The sequence below is a fragment of the Balaenoptera musculus genome, chromosome 18 (assembly GCF_009873245.2).
Source record: "Balaenoptera musculus isolate JJ_BM4_2016_0621 chromosome 18, mBalMus1.pri.v3, whole genome shotgun sequence".
Classification (NCBI taxonomy): domain Eukaryota; kingdom Metazoa; phylum Chordata; class Mammalia; order Artiodactyla; family Balaenopteridae; genus Balaenoptera; species Balaenoptera musculus.
The window spans coordinates 12,495,368-12,508,939 of record NC_045802.1 but is presented as its reverse complement, the minus strand read 5'-3'; the positions used below and the strand labels follow the sequence as shown (position 1 = coordinate 12,508,939).

Sequence of the window (13,572 nt, the reverse complement as noted above, 5' to 3'; positions counted from 1 at the left end):
GATCCTTGTAGGACCGGAAAAGCAGGTAGCATTCCCTGTCCACACAGCTATGCTATCTTACTAATTTTAAAGAACTTCTGAAGAAAAGTAGAGTATGTTTACTCGGATTTTCCCCTGTTAGCTTTCCATAATCATAAATGGTATCGGCACACTTGCTATTTAACCTTAGGAATCAGGAATTTAACATTTTTTGCCCTGCTGCTACAGACTTCTGGCGCACACGGCTCCCCCTAGCCGTCAGAGCCCTCACGGCCCACCGCTCTCGCCCACTCCCTCCAGCCGCCTGGGGTCCGCGGAGAGCAAGAGACTGCGCAAGCGCGGGGCCGTCGACGTGGCCGGGGGACCCTGGTTGGGGGTCCGCGCTGAGCCGCTGGCTCAAGTGGTTGTCTTCGGGCCTTCCGCCCTCCATCCTTTTCTCGCCCTAGAGTTTTACGGTGACTGGGGTTCGAAGTGGACTGACGTCTCCCCAGAGACCATTTAGAAGGTCAGAGTGGACAGAATTTAGGCTGGGCAGGCGGGGACGAGTCCCCCGGGCAAAAGCCCGAGTGGGCCTCCCGTGAAAGCCGAGTTGCGCGGGCTGCGCGCTCGCGCTTGGGTCACGCGGGAGCCGGGCTGGCGGGCCGGGCGGCGCGGCCGCGTGACGTGGTGCGCTCTGTGGCGCGCGGCTCCGGGGGTTTTGTCAGTTCCGGCGTGCGGGCGCGAGCGTGCGGGGCGCCGGGAACCGCGGGCTGGTCCCGGCTGAGCGCTCGGCGGCGGCTGCGCCGCGTCTGAGGGAGCGGGCCTTGGGCTGCGGCCGCCGGGCGGGGAGCTCTTCGGCCGGTGCCGAAGCGCCCGAGGTCTGGAAGGCACAGGTGGGGCTGCGGCCGGCGGCGGGAGGGAGTCGCCCCTGCGCGGGCCCCCAAGGCGGGTGGGTTTGTGTGAGCGCCCCGAGCCCGCGGGCTGGCCGGGCGGGAAGGGTCGAGAAGGCCGCGGCCCCCAATCCAAATCTCGGAGATGAAACTTTCCTGGAAGGGAGCAATTTCGGGAGAGAATAGTCTGAGAAGTTGTTCTTAGTTAACCCCCATCGCATAGGTTTATGGCACCTTCGAGCTCCCTACTCCCCCTCCTCTATTTACTGTTAGTGTTGCAGAGCGCCGCCTTTCTCCCTTCGGTCGCGGTCCTCCCGACGCATCTCTATTGACCAGCTTTTGCTGCCCCACCCCCGCTGTTTACGTTGGCTCTGAAAATCGATTATTCACCCTCACCCAGCGCTTACAGCTTCGTGAAAGTTCGATAGTCTTTCTTTCCAAAAAGGTCAACATTAGGAACGGATAGCTCGCGATTTTGCTCCTTCGAATACGATTGTTCGTGTTTATTAGGGATTGAGCACTGCAGAAGGTCCCTCCGATTTCATTTCTGTGTCTGCAAGAAGTTTCTCTTGGAATGCGCAGTTTCGTGACACGGCATTATTGCGTTCCTGTAGGGCTGGCCCAGTTCTGCACTCTCTAACTGTAATGAACTGCTTTACCCTGTCTCTTGAGAATGCTCGAGATTTGTTTTAGTGTATTGTAATTTAACGGATTTGCCTTCAAGATTGTTGTTGCCTGTGAAATTACGTTGCCTTAAATATTTAGGGATTCAGCAGTTTTCTTTGAAATTTCCAAAAGCAAGCCAAAAAAAGGTAATATAAGAATGCCCCTCCCCCAATTATAAATGGAGCTATTTTTTGATTCGCCCTCGTTCACATTAAAGGACCTCATCTGGTGACTTTATATGAAACGTGTTGGAAATAGGAAGCTTTTACGTGTGTCGTCTCTTACCCTATGGGGCTTTCTGAAACGTCATTGTGTGTAGTTCCTCTTGCAAGCCAGAGTAGGGTGGGATGCTACAGGAGGCAGTTACAGACAGGTCTTTGCAAGAAGTTCCCGCTCCTTTTTTTGTTTTGTTTTGTTTTGTTTTGTAAAGGGCCAGATGGGCGGGCATTAGAGCAACTTCTGCTCCTCCTTCTAGGGAGATGAGTGGTTGTATTATTAAAGACTACTAGTGATGTTGACCGTTAGCATGATTGTTACTACTTTCAGTGTTTATAGGATTGAACTAGGTCCAAGGGTTTGTTGGTTCAGAATTTAACCTTTGCTCCTCAGTATTTTTTTTAAAGCGCGCGCGCACACACGGTTATATTTGAAACAAATATATTTTAGTTCTTTTATTAGAACGTTTAAAAAATAACTTAAATGTGCCATTGGTATCTGGAGCCAGCTTTTGGTTGTGAGTGAAGATGGTAATAGTGGTGTAGGTACTGTTTTATTTAATACTGCAGATTGACATTTCAAAGGCTTTTTCTGTCCCCAACTTTAAAAATTCAAGCGTCAAATCATGTAATAGTAGTTTTTATCTTTTCAAGACACTTGGTGAGCACTTAACTATGGTTAAGGATATGATAGACATTGTTTTTTCTAAAGTCACCATCGTATAGTCCTGTTCCTGTGAAGTGCATTTTCTCAGAGGCTACTGAGAATAAAGCAAATCCCAGAACAACGACAAAATAGAAATATAATATTTTAGTACAAACTTTTTTCCTTCTGTGTTGAGATTTGCAACTGCACTTCACCGGAAAGATACACAGGCTCTTCTCCCTGCTAAATTTTTTTCTCTTCAGAGTGGAGATGCCCAGCAAGGAAGGCTGTTCAGCAGCAGCTGACCCATGGAATCACACCGCCCCCACCCCCATGCACACACGTGTGTGCACACACACGCCTGTCTTCCCTTTGAATAGCTCTCCCATTTCCTTCAGTGACACATTATTTAAGAAATCCTTCAGCACACTATGTGAAATAAGCTTTGAAATAAAGATATATGCAAGGTCATATTGCTTCTGCTTAGGGTTCCTTTATCGTGCCTTCTTTCTGCCTTTAAATGTTATCTGTTTTTTTAAGGCTTAAGACCTAAGTCTAGCATGAAACGCTCCGAGTACCCTTCACACCTCCCTCACTGTGCTAACTTGTAAGCACAGCAGGAGGTTTAGCTTTGGAATCAGACATTTCATTTCGTTTTCTTGACAAATATCTTTTGAGCCTGACTCTTTGAATCTGTCTCTTCCATTTACTAGTTCATTTACTAGTTCTTGAACAAGCTGCTCAATATTTGTAAAAGATTTTCTAAATCAGATCAGACCTCCAAGGATATGAGGAGTAAATGGAGCGTAGAACAGTGCCAAGCACATCCAAAGAGCTTAATAAGAGGTAGTAAATTATGGTGCTTCTAAGCGTCACAGACCATGTGTGTTTTGTGTTTGCAATATAATAGTGAGTGGTTTTAGAACAATGTTTTTAATTTGCTTGTGAACCCCCAAAATAATTTTTGTAAAACTATCCCCCTTGCACACTTTAGGTTGTTTTATAATGTTTTACATCATACTTTCAGGTAGTTGGAAAGGATGCAGTTTCCCACGTGGTATAGATACTGACATTTTAATATAAAATTGGTATATCCCTCTTAACTATATCTCAAGGAGTATCATATTGCACTTTTATAGCCATCACCATCAATTTTAAAAATACATGGTATTTTACACAGTTCCTTTTTCTTGAAATTGTACTTTGATTTTTACCCACCCCCACTGAATATTATCTTGTAATTTATTTATGCTTGAAAGCTTTTTGTTCTGTCATACATGTCTTTAATAAAAATATTTGTGTAAGTTGAAACTAAGTTTTAAAAATTTCCTTTAACTGTAACTCCAGGAGTTATTTTTCTTCTGGACTGAATTATTACAAGTAGTAATAGTTGGTCAGAACAGTATAATACCTGATGGATTTTGACAAAGAATAAGTAAATATGAAAAATGGAAGTTTAGTGGAAATTTATATCTTAACGTGATTGATAGTTGGAGTCGTGCCTCAATTGAAATTGACACCTCTGATTTTTTGGGGCTGTTTCATAGTACCATGCCTTTCCATTCTGGGGAATACACCATAGTAAAAATAGGAATGAGTGAGAGGTATTTTTGGTAAAGTTTTGTAAAGTGGGAAGATTGAAAGGAGCTTGGAAGAGGAAGAACAGCATGATAGCTGAACTGCAGGCATATTCCCAGGGAGGTCAGTTTTAGTGAGGAGTACTAAATGGAAGTACAGGGATCTGGAAGCCTTTTCCTTAACATTATATATGTTGTTGCAACGTGTTCCTTGACAAATCTTCATGTGCCCTAGGGGTACACATTCCCTAATTTAAAGACCATTTGAGCAGTGGTTATCAACGGGGGATGATTTTGCTGCCAGGGTACATTTGGCAATGTCTGGAGACATTTTTGATCTGTCCAAGGGGTTGGGGGGAGGGTGTGCTGCTTCTGGCATCTAGTAGATAGAGATCAGAGTGCGGTTAAACATCCTACAGTGATCAGGACAGCCTCCCATAACAAAGAATTTTCCAGCCCAAAATGTCAATCAAACCGAGGTTGAGAAACCCTGGTTTAGAGGATTAGTTTTGGAGTCAGGCTATTTAACTTTATAACCTAGGGCAGTGGGTTAGTAAACTTTCTTTGTAAAGTGCCAGACAGTAGATAGTAAAATATTTTAGGCTTGTGGGACACATATGATCTCTGTTGCATATCCTTGTTTTTATAACCCTTTAAAAATGTGAAAATAATTATTAGCTCCAAGGTCTTTCAGAAACATGTGATCTAAGGGAGTTACTGCCTTCAAACTCAATTATTTTTCCCTCTGCAAAGTACTAGTGATAGTAACAATGCCTCAGGAGTTGTTTGTAAGGATTAAATGAGGTAAACATCTAGCATAGTCTCCAGCACACATTAAACGCTCTGTAAATTGTGCGTTGGTAGTAGTGGTGTCCTGTAGCAAGTAGCAAAAAAGTGGGTGCCAGGTCACAGTGTTGTTCAAGACCCTATTCAAGTCAATTGGACAAACTTAAAAATGCTGGTTAACTTCCCAGATCAGCTCACAAAAGCCTATTTAACCTCTGCTGTCTTTGCTTTCTGAACTCTGAGCCTCCTTGTACCCTAAGGGGTGTGGAGTGCAGAATTCCTGTCCCATGGTTTCTGAGGGAAGATCTACTGACATTCTATTCTAAAGACAGAATTCCAGGGAAAGGAAATTTCATTTTGATAGGGGATTCAAGGTAGGGCAAGTGAGGTCTGATTATGGTCAACTGTATATGATGTTTTCTAAATTGGGGACTGAATATATACATTCTCTCAACTACCATGAAGTCACTGCATGATATGGCTGACCAATGGTTTGTTTCTTTTTCAGGTTAGAAAGTATGGTTAGGCCAGTTTTGGTGATGCCTTTATAATGTAAATTGTTGCAAAAACAGCCTTATCCTGTTGTTATAATTTTTAATGAGATTACAGGAAGACAGTCTCTAAAACTGCAGTATCCACAGTAGGCACATGTGGGTATTGAGCGCTTGAGATGAAGGTACTTGGAATTGAGATCCGCTTCAAGCGTAAAATACACACTAAGTTTCAAAGACTTAACGCCAAAAAATAAGTTAAACTATCTCATTAATAATTTGCATATGGGGTACATGGTGAAAAAATATTTTGGCTGTATTTGGATAAATAAATAGTATCACTGAGATTTCTTTTTACTTTTAAATGTGGCTATTAGAAAATTTAAAATTACATATGTAGTTAACATCATAATTCTGTTAGACAATCTGCTCTAAAGCTTCAGTTTACTTTTTAAAAATTAGTAATTAATTTTTTTATCCTGTACATATTATTAAGAATTAGATATTTTTATAAGACTTGCAGTGAAAATCAGAGGTCCCACCCTCCCAGCCTCATCCCTTACTCCCAAAGGCAGCATGTATCAATTTTCTTACCAATTCTTTTGGTCTTTCTGTCTAAATCTGTAAACAGGGTGCTTATATTGCTACTTTATTTTATTTTTCAGTTTTAGGCATTGTCCATTAATTTCCTAGTAGGAAAGATGAAATTTTAGATCTTCCATCCTATACCACAGGCACAGAAACTTCCTATCCATCCATCTTCCCATCTTCTCAATATGGTTGTATTATAATTTTGCTTGTATCAAGATTCATTATTTACATTATTATGACATTAATCAAAACTGAGGCAGACGGCCCTTGCAGCATGGCCGCCGGCGCTGCCGCCGCCTTGGCCTTTCTGAGTCAGGAGAGCCGAGCCCGGGCCGGGGGGATCGGCGGTCTGCGAGTCCCTACCCCAGTCACTATGGACAGTTTTTTCTTCGGCTGTGAGCTCTCAGGCCACACCCACTCTTTCACCTTCAAGGTAGAGGAAGAGGATGATGTGGAGCACGTGCTGGCTTTGACCATGCTCTGCCTCACCGAGGGGGCCAAAGATGAGTGTAATGTGGTAGAAGTCGTGGCCCGGAATCATGACCACCAGGAGATCGCAGTCCCTGTGGCCAACCTCAAGTTGTCCTGCCAACCCATGCTCAGTTTGGATGACTTCCAGCTCCAACCACCTGTAACCTTCCGCCTGAAGTCAGGTTCTGGCCCTGTGCGGATCACTGGGCGGCACCAGATTGTTACTATAAGCAATGATGTTTCTGAGGAAGAGAGCGAAGAAGAGGGCAATGAGGAGGAGGAAGCTGAGTTGTGCCCCATCCTGCCTGCCAAGAAGCAGGGGGGCAGGTTCTAACCCTCCCTGGTCAGCTAGCTGCCTGCCACATGCACATGCACCAGGTTCCTGTACAAGTTTCAAGAATTTTGTGTCTTCTCCATTGAAGAGGATGGGTAGTGGTGGGGTGGGGTGGGTGGGGTTTGGTCTGGTGCTAGGAGAGAGGGAGTCCCAGTCTCCATAGTGCCCTGGTGTTCTAATCCTGTACCACACCCGGAGCTTCCCTTTTCTTCAGGAGTGGGAGGAACTCTGAACTTCCATCCTGACCCTCTCTCCCCACTTGCTTATGAGGTTGGAGGTCAGCATCTGATGCTCAGGACTACACATTTTTAACATTTTTTTACATTTTTGGATAAAGGTTGAAATAAAGTGGTGTGGAGTTTTTCTGCAAAAAAAAAAAAAAAAAAAAAAACTGAAACATGCAGTACATGATTACTTTTCTTTCTAGCTCAGCACCTTGTTTTCCCTGGAGTTAATAATTGTCTTGATTTTTATTTCCTTAGTTTACCATGTACTTAGCACTGATTAAACCCTGAGTCCTCCCACAGTTATTTATTGGGTTGGCCAAAAGGTTAGTTTGGTTTTTTCCGTAAGATGGCTCTAGTAGCACTTAGTTGTCTTTAACTTCCTTCAAAACAATTTTGTTAGATTGTATGTGACAGCTGTCATATCAGCGTGCATTTAAAAAAAGACTTATCAAAATTGGTGAATTTTAATATTGAAGATGGGAGAAAAAAAGCAACGTTTTTGGCATATTATGGTTATTATTTTAAGGAAGGTAAAAACACAATGGAAACACACAAAAAGATTTGTGCAGTGTATGGAGAAGGTGCTGTGACTGATCGAACGTGTCAAAAGTGGTTTGCGAAGTTTCGTGCTGGAGATTTCTCGCTGGACAACACTCCACAGTCTGGTAGACGAGTTGAAGTTCATAACGATCAAATCGAGACATTAATTGAGAACAATCAATGTTATACCACACAGGAGATAGCCGACATACTCAAAATATCCAAATCAAGCATTGAAAATCATTTGTACCAGCTAGGTTATGTTCCTCGTTTTGATGTTTGGGTTCCACATAAGTTAAGCGAAAAAAACCTTGTTGATCGTATTTCCGCATGAGATTCTCTACTGAAACGTAATGAAAACGTTCCTTTTTATTTTATTTTATTTATTTATTTATTTATTTTTATTTTATTTATTTATGGCTGTGTTGGGTCTTCGTTTCTGTGTGAGGGCTTTCTCCAGTTGCGGCAAGCGGGGGCCACTCTTCATCGCGGTGTGCGGGCCTCTCACTATTGCAGCCTCTCTTGTTGCGGAGCACAGGCTCCAGACGCGCAGGCTCAGTAGTCGTGGCTCATGGGCCCAGCCGCTCCACGGCATGTGGGATCTTCCCAGACCAGGGCTCGAACCCGTGTCCCCTGCATTGGCAGGCAGACTCTCCACCACTGCGCCACCAGGCAAGCCCAAACGTTCCTTTTTAAAAACAAATTGTGAAGGGCGATGAAAAGTGGATACAGTACAACAATGTGGAATGGAAGAGATCGTGGGGCAAGCGAAATGAACCACCACCACCCACACCAAAGGCTGGTCTTCATCCAAAGAAGGTGATGTTGTGTATATGGTGGGATTGGAAGGGAGTTCTCTATTATGAGCTCCTTCTGGAAAACCAAACGATTAATTCCAACAAGTACCGCTCCTAATTACACCAACTGAAAGCAGCACTCGAAGAAAAGTGTCCAGAATTAGTCAACAGAAAACACATAATCTTCTATCAGGATAACGCAAGACCGCTTGTTTCTTTGATGACCAGGCAAAAACTGTCACAGCTTGGCTGGGAAGTTCTGATTCATCTGCCATATTCACCAGACGTTGCACCTTCGGATTTCCATTCATTTCAGTCTTTATCTCTTAATGGAAAAAAATTCAATTCCCTGGAAGACTGTAAAAGACACCTGGAACAGTTCTTTGCTCAAAAGGATAAAAAGTTTTGGGAAGATGTAATTACGAAGTTGCCTGAAAAATGGCAGAAGGTAGTGGAACAAAAGGGTGAATACGTTGTTCAATAAAGTTCTTGGTGAAAATGAAAAATGTGTGTTTTATTTTTACTTAAAAACCAGAGGCATTTTTTGGCCAACCTAATAGATCTCTTCTCAAAACTTAAGAACACATTAGGTATTCTATCAATTTTAGTTGCTTGAAGACATCTCTGGAGTTCAGTCTTCTACTCCAGTAAGAACTGGTTGCATAATTGTCATCTGTGAACTGCTGTCATCAGCCTTGTGATTCCTTTCATCAAACATGGAATCCAAGAAAAAGAAGGTAATATCTGAGCAATCACTTGGCTGGGTTTGGAAGTTATTTTCACTCAGAGTCATGAATTAATTATACTATTTTCTTCTAACTTCTGTTGGGTTTAAAAAGTTCCTTAGCAATCTTATTTCTCTTTTTATTTATTTATTTATTTATTTTTATGGATAAGCCCTTTTAAGATGGTCCCTTTGAGCCTAATGTTCTGAAATTTCATGGTTGGGGGGTTTTTTTTCATCCTTTGTTCATTGGTCTTTCTAATCTGGGATTTCGTGCTTTCCAATTCTGGGAAATTCTTTGAATTGTTTCTTCAGCTCTTCTATCCCTGATATGTTTTTTTATCTAGTCTCTATTTCTGGAAGTTTTGTTATTCAGATGTCAGACCTTCTAGACTGAGTTCTGTCTAATTTTCTTGTCTGTTCTTTCCTATTTTTCATCTCTTTGTCTTTTTGCTCTGCTTTGCAGAAATTTTCTATAATTTTTTAACCTTATCTTCTCATCCCTCTATTGAATTTTTCTTTCCAGCTGATTTATATATAATTTTTAAAAGCTCCTTTAGTTCTTTGTCCTTTTTTGTATGTGTATATTCTGTTTTTATTTCATGGATGCAGTGTTTTTTTTTCTTTATGTTGATAGAAAGGTTTTTTGGAAGTGTTCTACTCCCTGCATAGTATCCATTTTAACCAAATTGCATTGTTCTTATTTTTTTTTCTTTCATACTAGATGTTTTCCTCACCAGTTTTCTGATTCTCAGGTCTCTGCTTATGTATAAGATTGGGGCACTAAAAAGTTAATTGGAGACTCTCTGGGGTAGAACCTATCAACCATGGCTTCTCTGAAGAGTTAGTTGCTTGGACAGTTCCTGGGGGAACTCTCAGTGCCACTTTCTTTAGGTTTTTCCTCTTGGTGGTGGTCAGATTTCTCAGAGAAGACACTATAATCTTTTTTCTGGAGTGGTACCTATCTGCCTGGACTCCAAGACGCAAGTTGGGGAGAAAAGGTTGACGGTCTCAGTATTCAGTATCTAATTTTTCATTGTCCTGCTTTTGATATTTACCCTTAATCATGTCTGATAGTTCCCTGTCCTGAGACATTTTATTTTATGCTCTTTTGAATTAAAATATCCAATCTTCTTTCAGGGCTGGAGAGAAATAGTGTTTTTGGGTGCTTGGTATAGGAGAGATCTCAAGGTCTACTTTGTAAATTAGCTTTGAATCAGTCCTTTTTTCAGCTCTACCTCTACTCCCTCTTCCAGAGGAAGATTGAATCCCATCAGTTCCTGTGCCTTTTGGAGGTTCTGTGATGAGATATAATTGGGGCTGCTTCTCTGGTTTCCCGATTGATAGTGTAGGCTTCAGCTTTCTCAAATCTGTTTTGTGAGTTACTACTTGTCTTCCTCCTTTTTCAGAAACAAAGCCCTGTTGACTCTTCATCCTCCCTCTTTGTGAGTTATGGCTTTGTTACTTGTTTTATTAAAGGTTATAATGTGCAATATAGTGCACTAATCTTAAATTTACAGATTTTTTATGTATGTATACACCCATGTAATCACCACTCAGATCAAGATAGCATTTCCATATGCTGTAAGGTCTCCTTGTGTCCCTTCCAAGTCTATACCAACACCTGTAATCATTATTTTTGTTTCTATCATAATAGACTAGTTTTGCCTGTTCCTCGACTTTACCTGTAAAATCATATAGTATAGTATAGTAGTCTCAATATGAAGTCTTTTTTATGTGGCTTCTTTTGTGCAATTGGTGAGATTCATCAGCGTTACAGGCATCAATTTTTAAAAAAAAATTCCTGCATATTACTGCATAATATAAATATGCCACTATTTATCCCTTCTCCTGTGGGTGGGCATTTGGGTTGTTTAGATTTTTTGGCTTTTGTGAATAAAGCTGCTGTGAATATTATTGTACATGTTTTTGGTATGTATATTCATTCATGTCTCTTGGTTATATACCTCTAAATGGAATTGCTGGGTCATAGAGTGGGTGAATGTAGCTTTGGTAGAAATGCCAAATTTCCATAGTGGCTGTAGCATTTTTCACTTCCACCAGCAAAGTATATGAGAGTTCCAGTTGCTGTCTTCTCTAACACTTGTCAGTCTTCAGTTTCAGCCACCTGATAAGTATATATAGCCGACCCTTGAACAACAGGGGATTAGGGGCGCCAGCCCCCCCACGATCAGAAGTCCCTCTACTGCTGTCTCTGCCTCAAACACAAAGGAATCGGTAAATGACTCATCCAAGGGCAGGAAGCTGAAACAGTTTGGATAGAATCAGCACGCAGACCCTAGTTCTTTTGATTCCACGTAATGTGATCTCTAATCAAACACAAACTCTCCTCCATACTTAATTAATTTAAAGAGCTGTAAAATGAAAATACAATACTGTATTTACTGAAAAAATCCTTGTATAAGTGGATCCCCTACTGTTCAAGGGTCAGCTGTAGTCATATTATGGATTTTAGTTTCATTTCCCTGAGGGAATCATGTGTTGAACACCTTTTCACATGTCATTTAAATATCCTCTTTTGTGAAGTACCTGTTCATGCCTTTTTCTCATTGACAAGAATGATTATGCTTTTTTAATAATCTTGTAAGTCATTTTAATGGAGTTTTGGGAGGGAACAGGGCTAACTGCGTGTGAGTAACCTGCCACCTTTAAGTGGAAGTTGGGTAACTTTAAAGCTTCATTCAGATCATTTTTTTTCTCATTTCTGTCCTCTCCAATGTATGATTCAACCTCTTTTTTAATTAGCTACTATAATCTGGAATTATAATGAATTTTAGAGTAAGACTTTTTTGTTCTGACCTTAAAGATACAGGAAACTTTTATTTCTTATAAGAAACTGGAACAAGAAAATTATTCAACAGATGTGTTCTGGCTTATTCTCTTATGTTTTTTTTAATTAAAAAGATATTTATCAGAAACTAACATACCATGGTAAAGCAATTATACTCCAATAAAGATGTTAAAAAAAAAAGATATTTAGGACCAAGAGTATTATTTATTTATCCATTCAACAAATACATATTGAGTGCTTTCTCTACGTCAGATCTAATAATAGGCTTAGGGAATACATCAGTGAACAGGACAGACAAGCAAGGTTCCAGTCCTCTGAAATATATTCAGGTAGGAGAAACTGATAATAAATAAGTAAACAAAGAGCTAAATAAGGTAATTAAAGATGTATTTCCTATTTTGCAGAAATGGAACAAGAGCCACAAGATGGAGAACCTGCTGAAATTAAGATCATCAAGGAAGCATACAAGAAGGCCTTTTTATTTGTTAATAAAGGACTGAATACAGATGAATTAGGTCAGAAAGAAGAAGCAAAGAACTACTATAAGCAAGGAATAGGGCACTTGCTCAGAGGAATCAGCATTTCATCAGCAGATCCCGAACACATAGGTCCTGGGTGGGAATCTGCTAGACAGATGCAACAGAAAATGAAAGAAACACTACAGAATGTACGTACCAGGCTGGAAATTCTAGAGAAGGGTCTTGCCACTTCTCTACGGAATGATCTTCAGGAGGTGCCCAAGTTATATCCAGAATTTCCGCCTAAAGATATGTCCGAAAAGTCACTGGAGCCTCAGTCCTTTAATTCACTTCCTCAGCACCATGAAGTAAATGGAAACACTTCAACTACAAGTACAGAATCAGTTTCTACACCTCGTACTTTTTCCTTACCATCTCAAAGTCATCCATCAGAAGCACCTCCTGCATATACTCCTCAGGCTGCTGAGGGTCACTACACTGTATCCTATGGAACAGAATCTGGGGAGTTCTCATCAGTTGGGGAAAACTTTTATAGGAATCATTCTCAGCCACCTCCTCTTGAGACCTTAGGGCTAGATGCAGATGAGTTGATTCTGATACCAAATGGAGTACAGATTTTTTTTGTAAATCCTGCAGGGGAGGTTAGTGCACCTTCATATCCTGGGTACCTTCGAATCGTGAGGTTCTTGGATAATTCTCTTGATACAGTTCTAAACCGTCCTCCTGGGTTTCTTCAGGTAAGCCAAAGAAAAATGTAAACATAATTTGAAATATGTGTAGAATATATTATTTTTATTTGTAAATATTTATAATGTGTCCAAGACAGTAAGTGCAAAAAGATTATTATAAATTCTAGTTCCTTTTTAAATATATTTCATGAAATTTATGAGCCTTGAGCATCTATGTTTGTGTTTGATAGCCTTTCTTTTTCCTTTTCTTTAGATGTAAACTCTTGTTTTAGTACTAAATTTGTGAATACAGAACCTGAGGGAGATCAGAATATTCATCCTTAACTTGTAATTTTTTATCTGAGGAAGAAACGTAATAACTTTGATTTCAAAAGGGATTTATGTAACTCATGTGTGAATGTATAACTGTAAATTTCTATACATGTCAAGCCCCAGCTGAGGGGCTGAACTGGGCTAGATCCAGTGTCTGGAATAGTGGTTCTCAACTAGTAAGAATACCCCCCACCCCCAGTCTCCTCACCCTGAGGTATTTTGGCAGTAGTTGGGGACATTTTTGGTTGTCACAGCTGGGACTGGGGAGTGTGCTACTGCTACTGGCATGTATAGTGGGTAGAGGCCAGGTGTACTGCCAAACATCTAAACAGGAGAGTTCTCCTCAGTAAAACAATTAACTGAAAAT

The 13,572-nt window shown here is 41.0% G+C and overlaps 2 protein-coding genes across 5 annotated transcripts in view; both read left to right on the top strand.

Moving 5' to 3' along the window:
• The first annotated feature begins 245 nt into the window (after positions 1–245).
• SPART (spartin) overlaps positions 246–13,572 on the top strand; it is a 43,308-nt gene continuing 29,981 nt past the window's right edge. The window contains exons 1-2 of one of the 4 annotated variants that reach the window (XM_036831692.1): positions 246–484; positions 12,130–12,941. In XM_036831692.1, coding sequence (XP_036687587.1) covers positions 12,132–12,941 — 810 coding nt within the window. In that variant the 5' untranslated portion in view covers positions 246–484; positions 12,130–12,131. Of the gene's footprint in view, positions 485–544; positions 852–12,129; positions 12,942–13,572 lie in introns of those variants that run through there. The other 3 variants (XM_036831693.1, XM_036831694.1, XM_036831691.1) reach the window with 3 other exon arrangements.
• Positions 6,084–6,715, top strand: LOC118884221 (nucleoplasmin-3-like). The gene has a single exon (XM_036831695.1). The coding sequence runs from the start codon at positions 6,095–6,097 to the stop codon at positions 6,623–6,625; it is 531 nt and encodes a 176-aa protein (XP_036687590.1). The 5' UTR covers positions 6,084–6,094; the 3' UTR covers positions 6,626–6,715.